General features: G+C 37.3%; 1 protein-coding gene and 1 long non-coding RNA gene across 2 annotated transcripts; both read left to right on the top strand.

Annotated features, from left to right (window-relative positions):
* The first annotated feature begins 567 nt into the window (after positions 1–567).
* Positions 568–14,717, top strand: LOC104587579 (catalytics). Its single transcript, XM_010245240.3, has 15 exons — positions 568–914; positions 1,018–1,090; positions 1,220–1,241; positions 1,365–1,443; positions 1,569–1,601; positions 2,491–2,639; positions 2,830–2,986; positions 3,637–3,877; positions 10,891–11,132; positions 11,650–11,913; positions 12,031–12,141; positions 13,142–13,366; positions 13,435–13,638; positions 13,737–13,913; positions 14,252–14,717. The coding sequence occupies exons 1-15, from the start codon at positions 639–641 to the stop codon at positions 14,432–14,434; spliced, it is 2,436 nt and encodes an 811-aa protein (XP_010243542.2). The 5' UTR covers positions 568–638; the 3' UTR covers positions 14,435–14,717.
* Positions 14,718–21,453: 6,736 nt separating this feature from the next.
* Positions 21,454–22,330, top strand: LOC148801780 (uncharacterized). The gene is made up of 2 exons (XR_016083385.1): positions 21,454–21,950; positions 22,049–22,330. It is a non-coding gene; the product is annotated as an uncharacterized LOC148801780 (long non-coding RNA).
* Positions 22,331–25,832: the final 3,502 nt, after the last annotated feature.

Below are 25,832 nucleotides of genomic sequence, written 5' to 3'. Positions count from 1 at the left end.
GGCTAGACCCGCCTAAACCTGGGCCATGGGCCATGCCAAACCGACCCCCAAAATTTTCACTGGGAAAGGCGACACAACCCGTGATGACCTACGGGCATACGGGGCCCGCCCACGGGCACAGCCCACTTTACACCTCTAAGTTGAAACCTGTTTTGTGTGAGAAAATCCTAACTTGCCCTACAGCCCCTATCCCCTAGCCCCTTACTGCAGAGTTGGGATTTCATGCCAACATCACACGTTCCAACATCCTACCGACCAACACAACTTGACACCGCATATCACACCACGAGACTGTGCCACCATAAAAGTGGGACCCATCATAATATGAGATTTGTGGTGTCAGGTGATATTGGTAGGGTGTTGGAACGTAATCTGTTGGTAGGAGATCGGACTCCCTGCTGCATCACTCGTACGCCAGCATGTAGCTTCTTCGCTCCACGTGCGTACCGGCATGCAGGTGTCTCCAACCACCTCCGCACAGCAGGGCGGATGACTCATCTCGTCCACGCTCTCCGCCCGAATCCCAAATGTCACTTCTTCTTCTTCTCAAACCTTCTTCTTCTCCCCATTCGTATTCCTTCTTACCGCTATACTTATTAAATCCTTTCAACCACAACAACAACAACAACAGAGCTTCCATGCTCAAGAGACTACTGCTCTACTCCACCTCTATCCATTTCCGTCGCTCGTTGCTCTCTCTCAACAATTCTATCACAACTCCACATCCATTAATTCTCACCTCCACATCCACATCTCCTTATTCACCTCCGCCACTGATAAGCCGTCGACGCATTCACTCTCTTAGGCTCCTCGCCATGGCTGAAGGAACCCTGAAGCCATCACAAGCTCACAAGCACACCAACCGTCTCGCCAAAGAGCATAGCCCTTACCTTCTCCAACACGCTCATAATCCGGTCAGTACCATCAGTTCTTTGCCCTTCTCTTTAAAAGCAAGGATCTGTCGCTCGCTGGAGGTAATTAAGAGAAAAAATTTGCTTTCTTTTTGTTCTTTTTTAGGTTGATTGGTATCCATGGGGAGAGGAAGCATTCGAGAAAGCGCGACGGAAAGACATGCCAATCTTCTTGTCCAGTATGACATTCCTTCTTTTAAATTTGTCGCCCCCTTTTTCTTGTTTAGGATTCTGATTTTTGAGATGTATTTGGCGCATTTCAATCTCACGCTGTTGGTTTTGGATTTGTTGGCGCTTCTTATGACTAGTTGGATATAGCACCTGCCACTGGTGAGTCAATTTCGCTCCGGGAACTTTTACTTCTAACTTGTGTCTTTGTTCGGAATGTCTTCTTTCTGCACTTGATTGATTCATTGATTGTGGTGGGATGGGGAGTTGGGTGCTACTGCTCAGGTGCCATGTTATGGAAGTGGAATCTTTCGAGGACGAAGAAGTTGCAAAGTTGCTAAATGACTGGTTTGTTAGTATCAAGGTTAGTTTGAATTCGGTAAACTAATGTTTCGAATCAGGCTTTTTCCTTTTAGAAATATCTGTTCATCGGGAATTATCTCCTTTTCTCAACTGTGAATTTTTATTCCAACAATTTCCTTGCAACAGGTGGATCGAGAAGAGCGACCGGATGTTGATAAGGTAAGGGAATGAGATTTTTTTTTGTCCTTGAAGAATTTCCTGACTACTTTATACGAGAGATTGTTTTTAATTTTTTATCCTTTTAATCTTTGGCCCTTGATGTAATTTCTGTAACAAGAATCAGTTTAAAGCCTGTTTCAGGAGATTCAGTTTCTCATTCATGAGCATTGATTAGGTTTAAGATGAACATTCGGAGTTTAGGATGCTATTCTAACGAAGTTAAGGGTGGGGGAACGTGTACGTTTTTTCTTGGAATTTGATGGTTTTAGAATTTCACTCTTAATTAGTTGAACTTGGGGAGTTTTCTGTTCTATTTTTTATCATATGAAATGAAGTTGCTGAATATGGGGTGTGCCATTTCCACTGCCGTATGGACACAGATACAGGAGTCGGAATCTGACGTGTGTCCAAAGTGTCTAACTTGAGAAGATGAAAAGCATGGACTTGTGGACACGTCTATGGAAAAGCCGATACTATTAAATAGTTCATATTTTTTGAAGTCTAACATTATGCAAAAAAAGTTTCCTTTGTTACCAAGTAACATTCGATTGAAAAATGGCATTGATCTTGTACATTGGCTGTTCATTTATGTCAAATAAACCAGGAGATAAAAAAGGAATGTCATGTGGAAGTGCATTTCAAAGAATCCATGGAGTTTTGGATTATGACTTGTCTCCAATACAGACATGCCATTCATTTAGGACAGTCCATGCGACAGCAACACTAGCCATTTCTTCACTTTTTTTTAGATAGGTCTTACTAGCCATTTTTATTCCATTACGAAATTCCAACCAATTCCCACTCCAAGAAAAAAAGAATAAGAAACCTAACAAATTGATACAGAACGAAAAAATTGGTTTGATTTCATTAAATTTCTGCTTTTACATAGGTATACATGACGTATGTGCAAGCGCTTTATGGTGGTGGTGGTTGGCCATTGAGCGTTTTTCTTTCACCTGATTTGAAGCCGTTAATGGGTGGAACATACTTCCCACCAGAGGACAAGTATGGACGGCCTGGTTTTAAAACCATAATCAGGTTAGCATTTGGGACATGAAGTTCCCAATCTTATTTATTGCTGCTGGTAAGAAATAATCCAGGGCTAAGAGAGCAACTTCATAAATGCAAAGAACCATTTAGTGATCTGACTCATCATCCTGTAATGATAATTCAATTTACATGTACTATCTTACCTCTTCATTTTTCACTTATTCCTGTGTTTACACAGGAAAGTGAAAGATGCTTGGGAGACCAAAAGGGAGATGCTTGTAAAAGGCGGAGCCTATGCAATAGAACAACTGGCAGAAGCCTTGTCCAAAAGTGTCACTCTTAATACGCCAACAGATGGACTCTCACAACATGCTTTACATTTGTGCGCTGAACAGGTGAAGTTTATTGAAATGGGAGCCTTTATTGTATTTCCTTTCTTGTAACAGTTCAAAGATTTGACTACTTAAACTGCGATGCTGCATAAATTGGCCAAGTTATTGAAAGACAAGGATTAGAAAGAGCCAAAGGGCTAAAATTATATAGTCTGATGTCTCCTATTGCAATTTCAAAACTAGGAAATTTCAAAGTCTTGACTGATCCATTTTATGATATGTCTCCAGTTTGACTCGTGGATTTGTTGGTTTCATGTTTCTTGCTCAGTAAACTTTGATTCACATGTGGTTTTTTTGTGTTATTAGTCATGCTCTCTTATATCCTCCATTTTCTGTGGATTTCCTCTTGGTTGTCACTGAGAATTTTATGAGGATATGTTCTACTAGAGTATTGAGAGAACTGATTTGGTCATTGTTGCTTTGGTGTCTATATTTATGTATGCACATCCACGCATACATGCCTACAAATATATTCAGCCTATTGTCATGAGATGAACACAAGCATAGATGATGTGTGGTTTGGGAATATTTTTGATACTATGTTCCTGATAGCAAGATGATGAAAGTAACATATCCAAGTCTGTTACTTTGGTTGTGTTTTTGTAAATTTTTGCTCTTCATATTTACATTTGTTTATGGTTGTTCTCTACTAGCTTGCTGGAAGTTATGATCCAGAGTTTGGTGGGTTTGGCTCTTCTCCAAAGTTTCCTAGACCTGTAGAGATTCAGTTGATGTTTTATCACTCAAAGAAGCTGGAGGAAGCTGGGAAGTCATCTGAGGCAAATAGAAGTTTGAAAATGGTGCTCTTTAGTCTGCAGTGTATGGCCAGAGGTGGCATCCATGATCACATTGGAGGTGGTTTTCATAGATACAGTGTTGATGAGTGCTGGCATGGTAAGTCTGCATGGGTTAGTAATTATCTTTCCTGAGATAACAATGTGTTGAGTTGGTCCGAGTTGTTTTTTATTTAGTTAGGAAGTTGTTGGGCTTTAGGCCCATTAGTTTATGTTTTTTTAAGTTGTGACTGTTCAACTATATTAGTAGCCGCCCTACTAAGGGCATCCTTGTAATATCTCATCCTTTAAGTTAAGTATAAATATAATGAGAGATAGGCAGCTAGGGTTAATTTTATAGTCCTGGTTGACTTCCTACTCTTTTCTTCTTCTCCTTTTTTCTCTACTGCTGAAATCTTCTTCTTCCCCATCTTTCCTTTCACAAGAAACTCGACTAAATCTGCAATTAGTGATTTCTACTCAATGCATCATACATACTGATATAAAATAGGAAAATCTTCAAAGATGAACAAATTACACCTATAAGTAAATATGGCTGATGTTTCACAAGAAAAGCTATGCCTCAATTTCTTAGAGATGCATGCAGTTGTGTGTGCCTCTCGCATCAACAAAGGTGCAGGTGTGTATCCTCTAATTTCTGGATAAAATTTAATTATTTAAAGCCAAAAAACCACAATTAGCCAGCTTTCTATAGCACCATTCTCTACTCTAAAAAGAAATTCTCTTTGGGGGAGTGGGACTGTCATCTCAATGAGGGAGCACTTTTTTAACTTGTGACTTGAATATTCTTAATATCCATACTTCACCTTGTGTTGGTGTAATTTCCATCACATAATGGACCATTCCATAAAGTGCCCTTCTGATGAGTGGTTTTTCAATAAATCAAGACCCTTCTTTTGGATGATCATAGAGTGGTGTACCATGCAGACCAGGACATACATAGAAGCATCATGTGGTTACTTTTCTCCAGACTCCAATCCGTAGTCTAACAAAGTAGCAAGACCATTTACATGTATGGTGAAGAACATAGGGAGCATTGCCATTAATATACCTCTGGAACAAAACACGTTTACAGAGAGAGAGGAAAAGAAAAGAAAATTCAAAAAATCAAGGTGAATAACCTGAGATGTCATCCCACATTTTCCTTGCCATTTATTACTTCTCTTATTGTGAAAATGAGCCCTACTGGCTATGCCTAACAAAACCTTGAAAGTTGTAGCTTAAATATGAAATTCTTGGGTTTGGGGCAACCATGTTGTAGTTGCGGTGAATAGCTCCAATAATTTAACACTTAATGTATGATTAGAGGATCAATTGTCTATATTTATTTGTTGTCCTATGTAAAATGTAGTTAAACAAAAAAAAGGCAGAACAACCAGATTGCTTTTTAACCGTCTGGGAATCATTTTTTTTAAAGTATATGAAAATTTTCCACAATTAATTTGTATTAAAATGAATGTTACATATCATTGTACTGTTTAAAGCTGGTATTTTGCAACAGTAACCTTACTCTAGGATTCATTTAATGCTTTGTCCTAATCTTCCAATGACAAAATATATAACCAGAGACCACACTAGATATTTTGTGGCCCCAATTTGTAAATAAAAGGAAATTAATTATTTTTAATTGGGAAACAAAATTTGTTTAGTTTATCATCAATAATGTTTTTTTTTTTGAGAAAATTTAAGAAACAAGCCTTCTATTTGTCATCATTGGCCATTTATCATCAATAATGTTATATTGCTTGAAAGTGAACAAGATACTAAATTTAGAGTAACTATTAAGAACAAAATATGAGAATGAAGTTCAAAAATATATATCTTATATATGGTAAAGAAAAAAATTAAATGCATATATTTGTGGTTTATAAACTTCATTGACTACTTTTTGAATTTTTTTGAGGTTTACATGTGGCCTCTCCAAGCCCAGCTGCCTTGCCTCTGCCTTCAACCTTTTAAAACCTTGGTAACTTGTGCTTGCAAGAGGCTTTGACTTGGTTGGGTAATATTTTTTTCCCCTTTTGTGTATTACAGTGGGGAGTATAGGTTTCACTTTTTGCAATTTTAAAAATTTTATAACCAAGTAGCTGGTTGGCTTTGTTTAACTAAATTTCAACTACCAACTCCAGGATCTGGTCCTTGTTTCTCTTTTCTGGAAGGAATACCTACAGTAGATAATGAACCAATTCTATTTTCCAAAAAAAAAAAAAACGAAAAATTCAGGTCCTTCATTGACTTCGCACAAAATCTTTAGGTTGTCAAAAAGCATAAAAGATATGCCATCCTTATCATTACAAGAGAGTAAAATAAATTATATCAACGTTTTACTATCCTGTCCTATTTTTGTTTAGGATTTATTCTCCTCATATCTTTGGAATCTTTCTGAATGAAAACCAAATCTATTATGAGAAAGAAGCACTATTAAAACTTCTGTTTTGGTTTTAGACCTTGGAAATCTCCATATACTCTTTGCCAAACCTATTTACTCTAATTCTTGATTTGTAGTCTTAAGGATGTCATAATTCTGTGACTTGACCAGTAATAAATAAAATCCTTTAACACAGTACTGAAAGTCCAGTGTCCAGATAGTTCCATCTTCTGCAGGTCAACTTCACCTTTTGCCATTGTAACATTCTAAGTAGGAGGACTCGATACTTCAGTTCACTGTTTGGCCATTTCAAACAAGATAACTCATTAGGAGTGCTATAGGCGTTATTTTAAATTTCCAGAAAATTAGCATACATAATGTATGCATTTAAAATATAGAATTCCACCAACTTATTGGGTGGTCAACTGAATGATTTTTCTTTTTTTTGATTGGGGGAGGGGGGGACTATACCAAGGTAGATATCTTTTGATTTAGTTTTATTAATACTTATAATCATCATCTTGTCTTGTAGTTCTTTTTCATTTGTCTATCCATAGTGGATAAAAGAATCTAGGGTCTAGAATCTTGTGGTTCATTTGTTCTTATTTCTTTAAAATCCTTGATCAAACTAACAAATGTTAAATTGTTGTTGTCAGTGGAAATGTTGGTCATCTAAATATAGGAAAGATGTCGGAAATATCATATGGAAACATTGTAAAAATTGTTGTCATGTTGAAAACATTGTAAAATATGCAAAAATATAGAATGATATTTTACAAAATGATAAGAGAAGCATAGGAACACCTTTTTAACGTATTATCTTGTTCCAAATCATAAAACAAAAGTAAGAAACTAAGCTTATAAACAAAATAATATGTTCTGAAGTTGTCATGTAAACTTAAAGATTAAAAACTATATGATAGAATGAGTTCAAGTGAAATTTAAACTCATAGAAAATGCCAATTGTTCTAATAGATCAACCAAATAATCTATTACACAAACAAAAACTAATATTTAACTTCATATTTGAAATGAATATTGAGCTAGCTCAAAGTGGTAATCATGTAAGTTAGGTAGGCAATAACATTGCTACTTCACATATATTGTCACCAACTTATGCTATAATACTTTCTCTTGTACTTGGTGCTTATCCCTTCATGTGTGCATCCTCTATTTAAAAGTGGGGAGGGTATTTGATGCAGAAGAGTCAAAATTGAAAATTTCTGAATGTTTATGTATTTTTTTATAATTTTAGACAGTATGTGTGCTTTTTCATTTTACAGGTTTGTGGGGTCTGGCCTAATAATTTGATCTGCCTAGTCATAGTTGGTTGCTATTTACAAATTCAGTCATTGGTCAAATTGTTTAGGAGTTATGATAATGATAATTCTGTAATTTCAATTTTTCCCAGTTCTAGTACAACTGTCCACCTTATCATTACAATCTTTATTTTTTTTTGGTAAAAAAATATTGGAATGATATTTAAGTTAATTATATGCATATTATGTTTATGCTGATTGGTTCCCAATAAACCCTAAAGTGGTTCAGGTCCCTATTAAGTGACTACATGTTTTCTCTTTCTTCTTTATCTTCATCTACTCTCTACTTTTACAAGCAGTATTACTGCCATCAAAAGATCACAATCATTAAAGAAGTTCATTCTACACTTCTAAAGGATTGGAATCTATCCAGATATGTTTTCTTCCAATTTATGCTGGGACCTGAACTTTTCCCATTTTAGCAGTTTATATCCTTTCATGCCAAGCAATGTTTGATTGATGCTTCCATAGATCCTAACCTTTTATTTGGCCAAAACTCATCTCAAATCACACCCCAAAACCCTAGGTTCTGTAATTTTCAAGGTTTTTCTTTCACATCCCATAATTTTATTCTTTCTGTTCAAGGCATACTCTAAACCATGTTAAATTTGGTACCCCTTTCATCTGTAAAGGAAAATTTTACCTACAAAATTTTGTTGAAAAAATCTAACCTTCAACCTATTTCCCTGTTTAAAACTTTTCATAATTTTAGGATAAATTTACAACTTGTTACAATCAAGCCCCAATATCCCTCCTAACCTAATCAACCTCCTCCTTTAGTCCTAAAATTGTCCCCAAGCATATTTTAACCCTCTTAAGCTCATCCTTGCTTTATACAATTCCTACATCAATTTGGTATCAGAGCTATATTTTAACCCTCTTAGGCTCATCCTTGCTTTAGATAATTCCTACATCAATTTGGTATCAGAGCTATCGGTCCTTTGGACTCATAACAGACGATCCTATATCAGTATTTATCATCTTTTTGTCATGTCAGTCTGAGCTAGGGAATCACTTTCCCTCTTTCTTTGGGGCATCCTGGATATCACCACCAAATGTTTGTGAGCTGCTCTTGTCTTTTTTGTGTCTTTATCATACAAAAAGGCATATTCTAATGTATCATTGCACAAAAGCTGCAACATTATGGAGTCCTATGTTGCAAAATAAATGTAACAGTCTTTGAGAACAACTAAATGTAGACCAACTTATAGATCTCATTATGGTAAGAAGCATTCTTTGGATACAATCATGCGATGTTTTTTAAGGCATTACCATGGACAAGTTAATGCGAAGTTGGCAGATTGTAATGGGACTTTCAAATAGAAGATAGAAAATAATGGTGGATTTTGGAGGGCCATGGAGCACTTTAAAGTATTGAATGTGTGGTTAGAGATGATAGTGGAAATATTTTGCATAGCTTCTCAGGGCCTATTGGTAATGGAAACACACTGAGAAAAGAGATATAAGCCCTATTACAAGGATTAAAGTTTGTTACATGTATAGGTTGGGCAGATACAAGTTGAGGGAGACTGTCAAGTAATGGTAAATTGGATGATATCAGGGAAACACTATGGATAATAAGATTTCTGGTTAGAGAAGCAATAGTCATGGCTACAATCCTTAACTGCTTGTTCAGGTGTGTTTCAGGATCTGCTATCGGTCTGTAGGGGTGCAGCGTTGGTGGAGTACACACCAGGGCCAGGATGAGAGTTGTGAACAGGTGTGTTTGCTACATGTATAGGAAACACACTGAGAGCTATTAGCCCTATTACAAGGATCAAAGATTGCTACATGTATAGGTTAGGCAGATACAAGTTGAGGGAGACTGTCAAGTAATGGTAAATTGGATGATAAACACAACCCTTTACTGCTTGTTCAGGTGTGTTTCAGGATCTGCTAACAGTCTGTAGGGGTGCAGCGTGGGTGGGGTACACACCCGGGCCAGGAAGAGAGTTGTGAACAGCAAACTGCTGTTCTTATGTGGGGTATTGAGGAATGAAGTCGGGAATGTGATTCTTATCTTCTCAGGTCCTTTAGGAGTGGGAGACTCTACTAGAGCAGAACTATCTGCTGCCCTGCAAGGTGTTCAGTTTGCAGCTCAATTAGGGGTGAAACAGTTAATAGTTGAAGGTGACTCAAAGATTGTAATAAGCTGGTTGCAGAACCCGGAGTCAGTAGTTTGGTGTTTCAGGAATGAAAATAAAATATTTAAGTTGCTGACAAGAAACATGGACCTAAGAATACAATGGGTGGGGAGATCAGCATATGCTATGGCAGACTGTCTAGCCAAGCAAGGGGCAGATAGGGAATTTTTGTATTGGGCACAACTGTAACTTATTGCTTTTGTTTTCTTCTTTAATGGAGAGATCACAGCTCGTGCCTCTCCATGGGCTGCTTGTATGTGCTAATATTTCCAAATTAATAAAAGGTTCTATTTATTTATCAAAAAAAAAACAGCAACCTACTGTTTTCCTTGTACTCTGCAACCCTCTTCCTTGGGTAGCAGAGATTCTTCTATTCACATCAATGAAATTCATACCGTTGTTGCTGATAAAAAGAAACATCAGTATGTCTGGTGTTGAATTGTTTCTTGTCACTATATCTACCATTTACTAATTAAGTTTGTGGTTTCTGCTACGTTCTACAACTTCAGAAAATAGAGTAGTGTTTCATGGACTCCAATCTGGGAGTCAGAATCTGACACGTGTCCAGGAAGTCCATGAAACACGTGGTCACACTAGTTCATTTTCATTTTTTTTCCTGACGTCAATGCTAATTGGAAAAGATCCAACAAGCAATGGATCATAATTTATGTGTAAAATGGAAAAATCAAATACTAGAGTGCCCTATTGGACAGTTTAAATGGTTGGACGACTGTTGCATAGAGGTGTGTAAAGTGAGGATTCATACTTTTTGGAGAGTCAGATGTGGTGGGCAATTTTAGTAGATAAATGCCCGATTTACACTATAGCTGAGTAACAAGTATTTTGGAGTGTCAGACATGAATTGACTTGTGTGCCCCTGCGAAGGTGGAGTGTCTATGCAACACTACGTGAGACACAATCATGCATGGTTACCTGTGCAGGTTTGTTTTTGTATGTGTGTTGTTGTCTTCAGCTTTGTTGTTCCAATCCTGTCTAACATATTTTCCATTCACTGCCCCTTTATTGGCTTGGTAACTTGAGAAGTGCTAAGTCTGTTGCAACTTCACATGAGTAGCAAGGGATTATGTATTGACCAAAACTACACCCACTTCCCATGCATCAAAGATCTCAATATATACAAATGGAAAAGACAGAGTTTGAATAGATTTGTTCTTCCTTCTGATGCATATAATAAGTTCCTCTCTTAACTTGATTCATGTCCATTTCTTAGCTTGTTAGTTTATTTTATTTTTATACTTGACACAATATCTATGTTTTGCAGTTCCACACTTTGAAAAGATGTTGTATGATCAGGGCCAGATTGCTAATGTTTATTTGGATGCATTTTCAATCACAAAAGATACCTTTTATTCTTCTGTTGCTCGGGATATCCTTGACTATTTGAGGAGAGATATGATAGGAGAGGAAGGTGAAATATATTCAGCAGAAGATGCAGATAGTGCTGAATTTGAGGGTGCTCCAAGAAAAAAGGAAGGAGCCTTCTACATTTGGACAAGTCAAGAGGTCTATCAATTAGCTTTTCTGAGTCTTTCAATTTTAATGTAGTATTTATGGGCATAGGCAAGACCGATCTTTTCAACAATACTCGTATAGATGGGATGAGGCTTAGATAATTTTGATCTTCTTACGTGCTTTGGATCTTAATTTCGACTATACAAGACTCTAGACAGAATTATTATATTCTACAGAATGGTGCATATCTGATTACATGTTTTGGATCTTCGCTCTAAGTATAGAAAAAACCTACTTATCATCTATTCCTATGTTGTATGATCTCTTAAGTGAGTAGCTTCCATGTTAACAAATGGGGAACCTGCTATTCCCTAGCTTGGAATGGTATTTGACAACCTACACACAGTTATGTGTGGAACTCATTTCGTATCCCATTTAATAGTGAACTATAATGCTTGTTTTTGAATTTTTCACTTGATGTATGGGATTATTTAATTGTAATCATTGAATTCATCTTCCTTATTTACATTAACTGTACTTTCTCTATTATTTTCTCTTTATGCTAAAGGTTGAGGATATAGTTGGAGAACATGCAAATCTTTTCATGGATCATTATTATATTAAACTATCAGGCAACTGTGACCTTTCAAGGATGAGTGATCCTCACAATGAATTCAAGGGGGAAAATGTTCTAATAGAGAGGAATGATACTTCTGCAATGGCATCAAAGCATAATATGTCCAAGGATGAATATTTAGATGTACTAGGTGCATGCAAAAGAAAGCTTTTTGATTTCAGATCAAAACGACCACGACCACATTTGGATGATAAGGTACCTTTTTCTCATGTTCAGTCTAAGCAAGAATACACTATTCGTACTTCCTTGTAATATTTTTCAACTTTTAGCTTACTTATTATGCACCTTATAACTGATCAGGTGCTTGCCTAGGTAATTGTTTCATGGAACGGACTTGCAATTTCAGCCTTTGCAAGAGCTTCCCAAATTCTCAGGGGAGAAGCTGAAATGACCAAATTCAATTTTCCTGTTCTTGGTTGCAATGTAAGGCTCCATCTTTATTTAGGACATGTTCAATATTATAAATCTGATCTTGTCATCTGCTATCGTGCTTTATTTTTAGTTATCTTCACCTATATGAATGTATAAGAAGAATCAATTGCCTCCTCTTTGAGAAATGATATAATGTTTTTTTCTTGAGGAATGTTTGTCTCTTATTTTCCTGTTATCATGCTTTGCACAGTTGACATACATAATTTATTAATAATTAATTTCTTGAGACTTGGATATAGATTCATCGAAATAATAATGTAACCTGTAGATATACTTGGTCAAATTGAAAGGCCCTAAAGTGGATGGTTACTGGAAACTTCAGGTTGAATTGATGTGGATTTCTCAATAGACCATCATGTAACCCTTCTGCTTGTGGAAGACAACTTTCTCTTGAAGATTTTTCCTGACAAGAGAGGTGGAAATATTTCATTATCTTGTCTAAAAATTTATATATACTGTTGTAAATATGTCATATAAAATCAACATGGCTTTTATGTCTCATATAAATGGGAAACATAATATTCTCAAGTGGTAAATTTATCATATAGACTGAACCAAGTGTTAATTCAAACTTGGAAGTTTATATTTGGCCAAGCAACAATACGAGAAATACATAAAATTTTCACATAAAATTTTGTAATGGTACCAGAAAATCCAAGCTTTGGAGTGCCTTCATGGGTTGCAATATTATCTAGCAAAGTTCCCATTTAGGGCATAATTTATTTGTGGGCTGTGGCAACATTTACTGGGTTATTTTGCTATGGGTGTCTGGTTTGTCTTACCTTGATCTCTTTGATGAGATCTTTTGGATTGTGATTGAGCTATCAGAGTATCAGTTAGTGCCCTGGTAACTAAGTCACAGTCACCTATTGTAAGGGGCTCACTGGAAGCCCTTGGCGTAAGGTCTGACCATGGTATCTGCAACATTCTGTTTGGGAAATGAATGATGCTACTTTGTACCAATTGTGTATTTTCTTTTTACTATTTTCAGCCCAAGGAGTACCTTGAAGTTGGAGAAAAAGCAGCATCTTTTATCAGGAGGCACCTTTATGATGAGCAGGCACACAGGCTACAGCACAGCTTCCGGAATGGTCCATCTAGAGCACCTGGATTTCTAGATGATTATGCCTTCTTAATTTCAGGGTTGCTTGATCTGTATCAGTTTGGTGGTGGGATCAACTGGCTATCATGGGCAATTGAGCTACAGGATACCCAGGTAACCACCTACTATTAGCGCTTGCAATAGCTTCTGTGATTGTGTATTCCTAAGATCTGTCTTTCCAGGATGAATTGTTTCTCGATAGAGAGGGAGGCGGCTATTTTAACACTCCTGGTGAAGATCCTTCTGTTCTCCTCCGTGTAAAAGAAGATCATGATGGGGCAGAACCATCTGGAAACTCGGCATCAATGATCAACCTCATAAGATTGGCCTCCATGGCTGCCACAAGCAAGTCCGACCAATACAAGCAGACAGCACAGCATCTTCTGGTTTGTCTACCTTTCACTCAAAATATACTTCTCTATAAATAAATCTAGTTTTGAATTTTCACTGATGTGGTTTGTGATTTTGATACATGGCTTTATAGGCGGTTTTTGAATCAAAATTAAAAGACACTGCAATAGCTGTCCCCTTGATGTGCTGTGCAGCAGACATGTTTTCTGTTCTTTCCATGAAACAAGTTGTGCTGGTTGGCCGTAAGCCATCTACCGAATTTGATGATATGATTGCATCTGTTCATTCAACATACGACCCAAGCAGAATTGTGAGTATGGGATACAAGTTTCCCGTTCCCTGATCATGATATCATGCTAATCTTTGATCTAAGGAATTCTCTGGGTGGGCTTTGTGTTATGTTCAGTCATGAACTTAGGTCATACACAGTAATCAATTTTTTTTTAGTTTAGTTCTTAATTTCATTATGAAATATCTAATATTATACATGACACATGCCATCTCAATGCAACATTTTGGGAGAGATATAGAAGAGCACTCAGGTCTATGGGAATTTGCATTGCTCCTTTTTCTTTTCCCATATATGATTGTAGGGGGCCCATTAGCTTCTGTCACAGTAATGTTCTTCCTGAATGGACTCAATGACAGGTTATTCACATAGACTCAAGCAACCAAGAAGAAATGCAGTTCTGGGAAGGTTACAACGAGAACATTGCCCTCGTGGCAAAGAACAGAACTTCCCCAGAGAAGGTGGTTGCTCTTGTCTGCCAGAAGTTCACATGCAGTTCTCCCATCACTGATCCCGAACTTCTCAAGACCTTGCTCAAGTAGATAGATATTGAAGCATGTTGTTTTCAAAACGATTTATCATGCGGACAAGCGGCACAGCCTACTGAGCTGCCGAGTTAGTGTTTATGTTGCTATCTACTAGACTATGTCTGGTCATTTATGAAGGGACGAAGCTGGGTAAGGAGGATTTACATTTCATACCTCATACATATTGTAGATAGTACAGCTCAGTTTGACAGTTATACCATACCTATATGTATGTTGTTTGAATGCTATGTCGACTTTTGACGACTAATCTAAATACCAACATATTTATACCACCCAATCACCTCAGTGATCTGATTAGCCAAACCCCATACAGTTGGGATAAGGGTTAGGATGATCACGATGACGACGACTTAGTGACCTGATGTATGATGTACTGATGTACTTGTGTATCTATAGATTGACATTCAATTAAGACAGCAGCCCTGTTCGGTGGTGGGCGTGGGACAAGCCACAAATGAGATTTTGCTGTTTGGGAATTGGGATGTAGAGAAGTGATTGTATTTCTTGAGTTGTTCTTCTCTTGTGTTCCGTTTTGGTTTCTTTATGAGTGTTAAACAAGGCCAAAATCAGTCAGTACCCTGTATTTTGGCTCGAGTGGTAATTTGGTCCCCAAATTTTAAAATGCAATAATTTAGTATTGAACTTTCAAAATGTGATAATTCAGTACTTGCCGTTAACATGTCCGTTAATCAGCCATTGAGCGACATTTGAAAAGTATAAAATGCTATTTAATTCTTTTTATCAATCATCCAAATATTTGATAATAAAATGAACAGTCTCAAATTTTAGAATTTTTTAAAGTCACCAACTTTTTTGAATAGAAGAAAGTTAGGATTTGGGACTGTTCAGTTTTTTGACAACATTTGGATGGTCGATAAAGAGAATTAGATGGCATTCGAAGGGTAATTTTGACTTTTCAAATATCATTTAATAGACTGGTTAACGGTAGGTATTAGATTATCATATTTTGAAAGTTTGGGTATTGGATTGTTATATTTTGAAAGTTTGGGTACTGGATTATTGTATTTTAAAGTTTGGAGATCAAATTGTCACTCGAGTCAAAGTACAAGTATTGATCGGGAATTTTCCCATTAAAAAAATGATTTTTTGCATAAAAATTTATCAAGTTTGGTCAATTAAAAAATTCAAAATTAATTGCAAAAATGGTGAGTGGGAAGAAAAAAGTTTTTGTTAGGACTAGATTGCCCCCGATTTAAAAGATATATCGTTTTTCACTCTTCCACTCTTTTCTCTCTCTCTCTCTAAACTTCAAATAACGTTTTGCATTTCCCATTCCTCTCTTTTCACTATTCCTGCACCTATTTATCTCAAAAAGGTGGAAATATTTTTGACATATCGCAGTAACACCCAAGCATCAAGAATGAAAAATCAGAAAAAGGCTTATCTTCTTTTTGAATAATGTTTTCAAAGAAAATAATTTACGAGCAAAAGAATGCAATCTCAGTGAAATGGTCAATTTAATTTTCAATCAACTGAGGAGCTTATAAGATGGAAAAAAAGGTTCCATTATTTCATTAAAAGCGTATCAGTGTTGCAGCCGACTAATAGCCCTTTCGGGAGGCCTCCAACTTCTTGAAATATGTTTAGATGTAAGCAATCAGTACCATATCAGTTTGTTCTTAAGATATGTTTCATACTCAGAAATTCTTGCCATTGAGTCGTTGATATTTTCTTAGATTCTTGAAGTGTTCTACAATAAAAGTCAAAAGAAACACACATATTTATAGACATTCTTGTGTATTAATTACCTTGGTTTCCTTTAGTCTATTGGATGGCGGAGATACCTTTTATCAAATTGATCCTCGAGTAGCTTCCAGTTACAGATGGCCTTCATCAATGTATCTACCATTGTATACATGGCCTGCATCTTTGCATATTAGATATTAATTATCAGGACTCTATTTCAAATTACTCGTCTTCGTTTATAGAGGTGTAAATCGGGCCGTGCTGCATGCAGTCCGGCATGATAGTCCACGGGCTGTGTCAAGCCTGGCACGATCATGCGGGCCATGTTGGGCCTGGGGTTTTAGGTCCATGGGCCAGCATAGCACGATACATTCGAGTGGGCCGGTATGGCCCATATATATTATTTATATATATTTTATATAATATTATATAAATTATAATTATATAATAATGTATAGTGTATAATATTAATAAAATACATATTTTTTTAAATTTTATTACTACACTATTTAATTGTATATATAAGTAATTGTATACACAAAATTCATATAACATTAAAATTTTAAGTTTTTTTTTCAATTTTTTTTAAATAAATAGCTTTGGCCCGATGCACGACCTGACCTGGCCCAAGGCTCGGCCCATAGGCCATTTTGGTCCGCAACACCACACGAGACAAGGTCGTGGTCCGTGTCAAGCCGACCCTCAAATTTTTCACCGGGGAGGTCGGCATGGCCCGTAACGGCCTGCGGGCCGTCCACAACCCACTTTACACCTCTATCTGTTTCACACAATAATAGTCATTGGGTGTCAACTCCGCACTCCACTACTAATAAAATTTCTTAAACCAAAAACCAAAGGCCAAATAAGAGAGGGCATAAAAAAAGAGTAAATTTCTTACACTACCCTTATGGTTTAGCTAATTGACTAAATGTACCCTTACTGTTTGAAAATTGACTAACATTACCCTTACTATTTCTGACAATTGACTAACTTTACCCTTACCGTTAACATCCGTTAATATTCTGTCAACCTATATAAATGATGTTTAAAATTCTTTTAAAACCTAATATTACCCCTCCCTCATCCCCTTCCTCTCACCAGCAACGCCTTCCTCTAACCGGCAACGCCTTCATATGACCGGAGTTGTGTTCGTTGTTGTCGCACGCTCTACTTGGGATGAATCTAGGTTTCAACTCTGACACCGGCCATAAATGGCCTCTAAGCGATGGGCGATGGACGATGGGAGATGGGAGATGTGAGATCCCCGCCCAGTAGACCTGTTCATGGGCCGGGTGGCCCGACGGGCCGGCCCAGCCCCCGGACGGGCTTGGGCATGTGTTTTAGCCCGCGGGCTTGACCTCGGGCCTAAAAGCCCGAGCCCGACTATTTTACGGGCCAGGCTCGGGATTTGTTAAAAAAGCCCGGCCCGGCCCAACTTTTCCTAAACTACCTAACCCTAACCCTAAATATTTAAAATTTTTCTTTTCATTCTCCTTTCTCACTCTCACTCTCAGAAGCGGCGGCTCTCATTTCTCCCTCTCAACTCTCAGAACCGGTGAACCCAACTGCACTTGTGAACTCAGTCACCGACGGCCGACTCCACTAGAACTAGTCATCTCTCTCTTTGGCGGTGATCTCTCTCTCTCTCTCTCTAGTTGGCACTGTTTTCATCTTCTTTCTTCTCATTCTCAGTTCTCTCTCCAACCGGCGCCACCAGAACGCAGGCGCACCATTTTCATTCTGCGAACTCAGGCACCGGCGGCTAGCACCACCAGATCTAGATCGTCTCTCTCGCGGTGAGCTCTCTTTCTCTCTCTCTCTCTCTAGCCGACATTGTTTTCATCTTCTATTTTCTCACTTTCTGGGTTTCTATTCTCACTCTCAGACTCCCAGGAATCGGCGAACTCAACAGCACCATTCTCTCAATCCTCAGAGGGCACTGGCGCTCAGACTCCCAAGTTGGGCTTCGGGCTCGGGCCCGGGCTTTGGGCTTTTTATGAGGGCCGGGCTCGGGCTCGGGCCTGAAAAGTTTATGTTAATAAAGAGCAAAAGCCCGGCCCAAGCCCGGCCCGGCCCATGAACAGGTCTACCGCCCAGCGATGGGCCTCTCTTCTTTATCTTCTTCTTCAACCTCACCAGCCATAAATAGCCTCTCGGCAATGGACGCTTGGCGAAGATCTCACATCTCTCTCTCTCCTTCTTCTTTATCTTCTTCTTCAACCTCACCTCCCTCATTTTCTTCAGCAGCAATTTGGACCGAACCTCCCTCACCAGACAATCTAGGTTTCTGAACAATACAAGATGATAAATGTGCATCTGAAATCTAAACAATACAAGAAGATCGTTTCTAATCTGGGTTTCATATCACCCGAGTTTTGTGAAGGTTGGGACTGAGCATCACTGCCAACACCCCTAACATGCAATCCAAAGACCCTGTTACAAGCAAGATTCGAAGCTTAGTTCAACAGCCCAACACCAATGGCAGCAGCACAATGTCGGTCTTGACTTCATCTTCATCCAATGGTGATAACGATGATGAAGAGCAATCATTTTCGCCATTTGAGAATCAGAGTCCGACTGATGAAGATTTTCGAGTGGCGGGCAAGAAGATCATTTCTAATCTAGGTTTCAGATCATCAGAGTTTTGCGAAGGTTGGGACTTACCACCGCCACCACTTTCCGCTATTGTTGGTACTTTCCCCTGTGACACCGAAGAAGAGAACGAGAGGGAGAGGGTGAAGAAATGAGTTTCAGATCACCGGAGTTTTGTGAAGGTTGGGACTGAGCACCATTGCCACTGCTGTTGGTGCTTTCCCCTATGAGAGCACCACAACAGCCACTGCTGTTGGGACTGAGCACCACAATGCCACTTCAGCGGCACAACGCTAGTCTCGACTTCATCTTCATCCGATGATGATGACAATTATGAAAATCATTCCTTTTTGCCATTTGAGAATCCGAGATCCATTGGTGAAGATTTTCGAGTGGTGGGTTTTGGTAATTACAGCGAAGATTGGTTCTCCTGATCCAACTTCACCAATAGCTAGAGTGTCGTCCAACTTCACCACCGTTGCATCTCTGTGCAGGATTTGAACAAGAAGCAAACCATATACTCATTTTTTGGGGGAATGTATTAGTTCCCGTTAGAGTCAATGGCGTCTTCGGCAACGGTTCTATTGCCGCCAACATAGTCGCTCAGTTGCTCGCAGAGGATCAACAACAGGCACAACTCCCACAAGAGAAAGGGGTTTGAGTTTAAGGGTAAGACAGTCATTTTATATTTTCCTTGTATGTTTAGCTACGCTGGTAATGTTTAGACAATTGTCTGAAATAGTAAGGAGTATCAGTCAATTTTCAAAGAGTAAGGATACATTTAATCAATTAACTAAATCATAACGATAATTTAAGAAATTTACCAAAAAAATTAAGAGGTGGAGAAAGACTAAAGAATTATTTGGAGAGAGATTGAACAATGAAACATCTTTTAAATTGAGGGAAATTTGTCGATTTACCAAACTTGGTCACCTTTTATGCAAAAGTCAAAAGTCAAGGGAAAAGGTCATTTATTTAAACGCCCCTATAGCTCAGGGCAGATCTGCTCACAACAAAAGACTTTACACCTGCGCTTATGCCCACATGCACGCTTAACGTGCATTGGGAATATCTCCCGTACTTGTTACTGGGAGATGTTCCCAATACATTGTATTGACTGGGATGTGTTGGGTATTTGTGGGGCGCAATCTATGGTGCAAATATATAATCTCAACCAAAAACTATGTCAATACGTTCCAACATGATCTGTGTCCACATATTACATACATGGCGGGTCTTAGTCTCGTGGTGGGTATAGATTTCATTATTCACTAAAACCTACCATATGATGTATAAAACCTGTTTTAGTTTGCAATCTTTTATTTGACCTTCCATTAGAAACTGTTAAGGAAAAATGCATAGGATTTGTTAAGGAAAAATGAAAAAACAAAAACAAATAACTATTATAACGGAGGAATACAATGTTGTTTAAAATAATTAACCTTTATTTTAGTAATTTGTTACAAAATTATTTTAGTAATTTGGATTAATTATATCAATAATTTCAACAAAAATTAATTACTTAATAAAATAATTATTTTTTATATTATCCATTAGAGTTTTATTTTATTTATTTTACTTTATCAATGAATGAATATTATAATTTTTTAGATATTATTAAATATTTTAAATACTTAAATATTAATAAATATATAAAATTAGGTTGTAGTCGTAATTAAATTAATTTATAGATTAACTTTTTTAGTCACAGTTAAATTAATCTAAACTCGAGCTCGATGTTTAAGACTTCGAGTTGGATTTTGGTTGATTATCAACCTAACCCAAGCCCCAAGTTGCATTATAAAGGTAATGTGGGATTTTTAATTAGACTGAACCAAATTGAGTACAACCTATGCATGCATTATTTTTGGGTTTTTAAATGTTTTTAAATAAAAAAATATTAATATTGAAGTTAAAGGAGCTACGGGAGATGAAATATCCCCATTGTGTAACCTAATGAACCAAAAAAATAAAATATCTTAGGCTAGATTTTCATAGTGTATTAATAATTTTAGGGTTGCTTGGCCCAACCGGCCCACACCCCAAGCATAATAATATTTGTCTTGGCCAAGGACAGGGATAGCCTAATAATGTATCATCGAATAACTCTATTTCAATATAATTATTTTTATCAATAATTACAATTTAATGTAAATATATCTAATGTATAGAAAATTATAGTTAAATTGAAATGATATAGATATAGTTAAAGAATTTTAGGCAATTCAATGAGTAATGGGAGGAGAGAGAATTAGTGGCACAAGATATTAAAGGAGAGATTTAATGGCATAATTAATGAGGAGAGAAATTTAAAATAATTAATGGGAAAGAGGGGGAGAGAGATAGAGAGAGTTAATGGGGAGTTAACGAGGAGAGTTAAAAGTATTAAAGGTGACCACTTGAATTGTTTTGTTCAATTCTAAAATTAAAAAATTCAAAAAACTAAAAAAAAAAGATAAATGCTTTTGAAAATAAACCAAAAAGAAGGAAGGTGCTTTTACTTGGCAATTCTATTATTTTAACATGTAGTCAGAGATAGATAGAATTCACGTGATTAATGAATTTTAACCTCATGTACTCAGCTGCCTTTTATAGATTCATTAATGATTTTTCTGTAACTTTATTTAAAATTAATTGTTTAGAATATCTATTTGTTTATATTTTTTATTTTTCTAATAAAAATTTGGCAAAATATCTGTAGAGATGGAGATTAAAGCCGCATTTGTTTGGGGTGGAAAATCGAACCGGGGTAAACTTTACACCCCGGTTCGATTTTACATATGTTTGGTAAACACATAATTTTACACCGAAAATTGGTGTAAAACTTCACTTTCTTTTCTCTTTACACCGATAATCGATGTAAATTATACATCAAAATTATCTATGTAAAACTCATCGGTTCTATCATCGAAGTAAACTCCTCTCACTCTACTCTGGCTGTCTCACACATCTCTCTCCTCCGTTCTTCATCTATTCCATTAGCTCTCTCGCCGATGCCACTGCTCCTCCGTCAAACATCCGATAATCTCTCACAGTTCTTCCTCTCACTCACACACTCTATCTCTCTCTCTCACACCCCCTCTCCGATCTCCCTCTCGTTGATCTGCTCTCTTTATTGCATATTCAAGGGAAATCAATCCCGGCCATAAAGCTCAAGAAGGAGGCTGGGTTGCACCCAAGGTTCCGACAGTTCATCATTAACATTGCACAGGTTCGCTTTGATTTCCTCATCTATTCTTCTTCGTTTTTTTTTCCATTGTGCTTGTTTGATCGCACTATATTCGAATGTTGCTTCTTGTTTTGTGTCAGCTTCTACGGAGTTGGGTTTTGATTTCATTATCAATTTCTTTTCGTGATTTGGTCCACTTCAGATGCCCATTTTTGTTCTTGACGAATTAACAATTGGACCTTTCCTTGTGCTTATTACTAACATCGACGAACGGTCCTGAAGCAATAGCTTGTTAGTCCTAGATCAATTAAATTTAGATGGGTTTCAATGAGATTGTGTAATTTTATATGGATTGCTCAAGAATCAGAACCCTTATGTGTCATCAAATCATGTTTTACTAATGTTACATTGCATTTTGTTCATATGAAATTTCATTTCCATGAATGTGGTTCTATAGCTTCCATTTACATTGACTTATATCTTGGGTGTTCAATCATGAGATTGAACTATAAGCTAACGCTTTATGTAATACCATGTTGAGATAAAACTATTAGAAAGAAAATGAGAGATATCAAAGAGCTGAAATTGTGCAAGAGAACCAGTGAACGAAAGCTGTTCTTGCAGGACTACTTGTTGCAGAATGGTTGAATATCTGTTTAAGAAAACCTATCCTTTACTTTCGTTTTTAGTGCCTATAAAAATTCTGAGGTTGAAGCAATTTATGTGGGGCGGCCCCCTGAGGGCAGAGATGTGATCTCCATGGTTCGCTACGGACATATAAGGATACATATAGTTTACTTACACACATATACATATTTAAGTAGAGAATGGGCTTTTACATTTCAACATTTGGGTCTATATCTGCCCAATAACTTCAAAGCCTATTGTGTACATAATTTATGTGAACCCAGATGAACATCCAATGAGCCCAGCCCCCAAGATATTCGGTTGGCACTTCAGGCTCATAATGAGACCAAGCCAAACCTAAACTTGATGATGAGTGGCAAGTCTGAGAATTGAACACAGCTTAGTGGCAAGCCCAGCACCCTTTTGGGCCAGACAGAACCAATGACATGACTGCCAAGAAGCCCAAGACAGAGAAAGCCCATATATCAACCATCCAAAACCTCAAAGACCTAAAAACCCATTCAGTTGCTGCAGGTATAAATTACATTTGTGAAGTAGTAGTCATTGGATCAGGGCTACCTCTTACATGATCTGATTTCCCAGTTGGAGATGGAGCTTCACAATGGAAAAAAAAAATGTATCTAAGTTTTCATCAAAGAACAATGGAAAAAAATGTATGATCAAAGGTCTCTTTGGTGGACCCACCAATGTCCACCAAAGATGTCATCAAAGACGTCAATGCCCTTCCCTCACCCCTTTAATCAATTTCATTTATATATTCCCAATGAAAAAAATGTATCTAAGTTTTCACCAAGTGTTGCCTGCCTTTTTTACAAATATTATTAAGCACTTACTTAGGCTGTGTTTGGTTTGAAATAAACGGTACGTCCTGCCTTTTCTTTCAAACCAAAGACAGCCTTATCCTCAATAGCGTTCAAAGTTCAAACCTACCCATTAATACAACTTCAATTTCAAAAGACTAATCTTGGAGTTCTATGACTGGACTTTTGGCCAATGTTTTAAAAAACGATTCAGGACTGGAATCGTTTTGGCCATCGGTGTCTGCATCGATTCGGCTATCTAGTCTAAATGGATGGCTTATTTTGACAAAAAAAAATTAAAAATTAAAAAAAAAATCATTAAAATAAAAAAGCGGCCAAAAATCGTTGAACAAGTTGAACAGTTCAACCGCCCGGGTCAATGGGTCATTAACAGATTCAATGGTTTTTGGCCAAGGATCGGGTTTGGGTAAAACGGAACTGATTACCTGGATGGTTTCTAGGATGAATGGTCCGACTGTCCAGGTCAATGACGGTTCAGAAGCCATGCTTTTGGCATCTAAATTAAGAAGAGTACTCATTTAAGAAAAAGACAGTGGCACTAATTTAGGCTCTAGAAAGAGTATAAATGCATACAAAAATATAAGGTTTTTCACTCTCCATATTTGTATTTGTACATATTTGTATTTATACTCTTTCTAAATTGAGTCTTAGGCTGCGCTTGAAAATGATGCAAATGGAGTGTAAATCCCGCTTCAAGGTAAATTTGCACTTCGATTCACTTTTGCCTGTGTTTGGCAACATTACATTTATGCATTGACAAATGACACACCAATGCATATTTACATTGATAATAAGATGTAAAAGTACATCAATAAAAAAAGAAGTAAATTTGCATTCAAGTAGGCTTTTGATGAAAAAAGCATATGCTTTATTGAAAGTCATGTTTGCATCCATTACAACTAAAAGTTTGTTTGGTAAGAAGGTAAATTTGTCAGTGCAAAACTAACCTAACTTTGCAATTTATATGAACCCTTTTAAACTCTACATATTTGCATTCACACTTATTTGCATCGTTTCCAAATGCAGCCATAGGCTTAGTTTGGAAGGAGTACAAATACAAACATGTATAGTACAAATACTTACGAAATAATACAAAATATGAGGTTTTGCACTCTACACATTTGTATTTGTACTCCTTCCAAACTGAGCCTAAGAGGGAAAAAAACACATGAAGAGAAGAGCTTTCAGCGTTATGTCATGTCATAGGAGTGCGCTAGTAAGAGTTCGGATCTGCCGACCATGCTCACCCAGCCACATTTATGCAACATTGATTGTATTATGGTCATCGATATTCTCATCGTGCGGCTGGATGAGGGTGGTCAGGAGATCTGAACTCATGCTAGTAGTAGATCTTTTGTGCATTCTTGTTATAGCCTTGTCCCAACTATATGGTGTTAATTGCCTGAGATTACGGGTGTCAATTGGATTGGATTTGGTCCAATCCTATCCAGTCCAATGTGAGTCCATTACAAATGGACCAGATCCAATCCAATCAAATGAAAGTTTTGAACCAGTCCAATTCAATGTCAGGAACATTCAATATGTTCAAATTTGTTTTAATTTAGATTAATTATAACCCAACCCTGGTCCATTGACACCTATATTCGTATTTTCTATCAATGGACCAGATATTGGCTCAACTCAATCCAATATAAATTCATTACGGATGAACCAGGTGTTAAATAGTGTATGCCCTTAGCTCCAATCAGATAGATGTACTTATTGACATTTATTGTAAATGAATAAAGTACATAGTTGATTCATGTTATTATGGTGTGTTTCTATGTAAAACCGTTAAACTAGACACTAATAAAACTCGTGTTAGTTTAGAATCATCACAGCCGTTGGATAGACCTGAGAAGGTTTATCCTGCCAAAGCTAACACTAATGTGTTGCCAAGTCGGTTGGGGTGACTTGTCTCAATTATCAAGGTGAGACCTAAAGCACATGTAGAGTGAGTTTGTTTGAAATTCTGAACTAGACCATTTTCCAATTATGCCCTGGACCTTGGAGACAGATGGGCAAAACTGGAAAGTTACACCTGACCCCTAGACTCAATTATGGTACTACACTAAGTGTTGAATTGGGCTGTCTTTGATATGCCAATCCGTGAGATCCTTAGAGGGGTTAAAACCTGTGTATGTTGGGGCAGTTCGAGAATTCACTTGAGTGGGTGATCATAGTGACAGGATCAGCCCCTTTGTCGGACAAAGTAAATGATCGGGGACTACACACTCTCTGATGAAAGCCTAAACTGCCGGTAATTGATTTCAAATTTGTTGAGATTTGTTTTTTGTAAAATATATTTATATAGAGATATACATATATATTATGGTTTCACAAAATGTTTTAATTCCCGTGATCCATGTGAGTAGAGAATGCGACACTGTACCTTGCAGCCAAGGGAGAGGTCCTCTCTTGTCGGGTAATGTTTAATCATTATGGGTTGAGAGGT

This window comes from Nelumbo nucifera, chromosome 3, assembly GCF_055504915.1.
Source record: "Nelumbo nucifera cultivar China Antique chromosome 3, China Antique-T2T, whole genome shotgun sequence".
Taxonomy (NCBI): Eukaryota; Viridiplantae; Streptophyta; class Magnoliopsida; order Proteales; family Nelumbonaceae; genus Nelumbo; species Nelumbo nucifera.
Note: the sequence above shows the minus strand (reverse complement) of the source record. Positions and strands in the feature narration are given on the sequence as shown.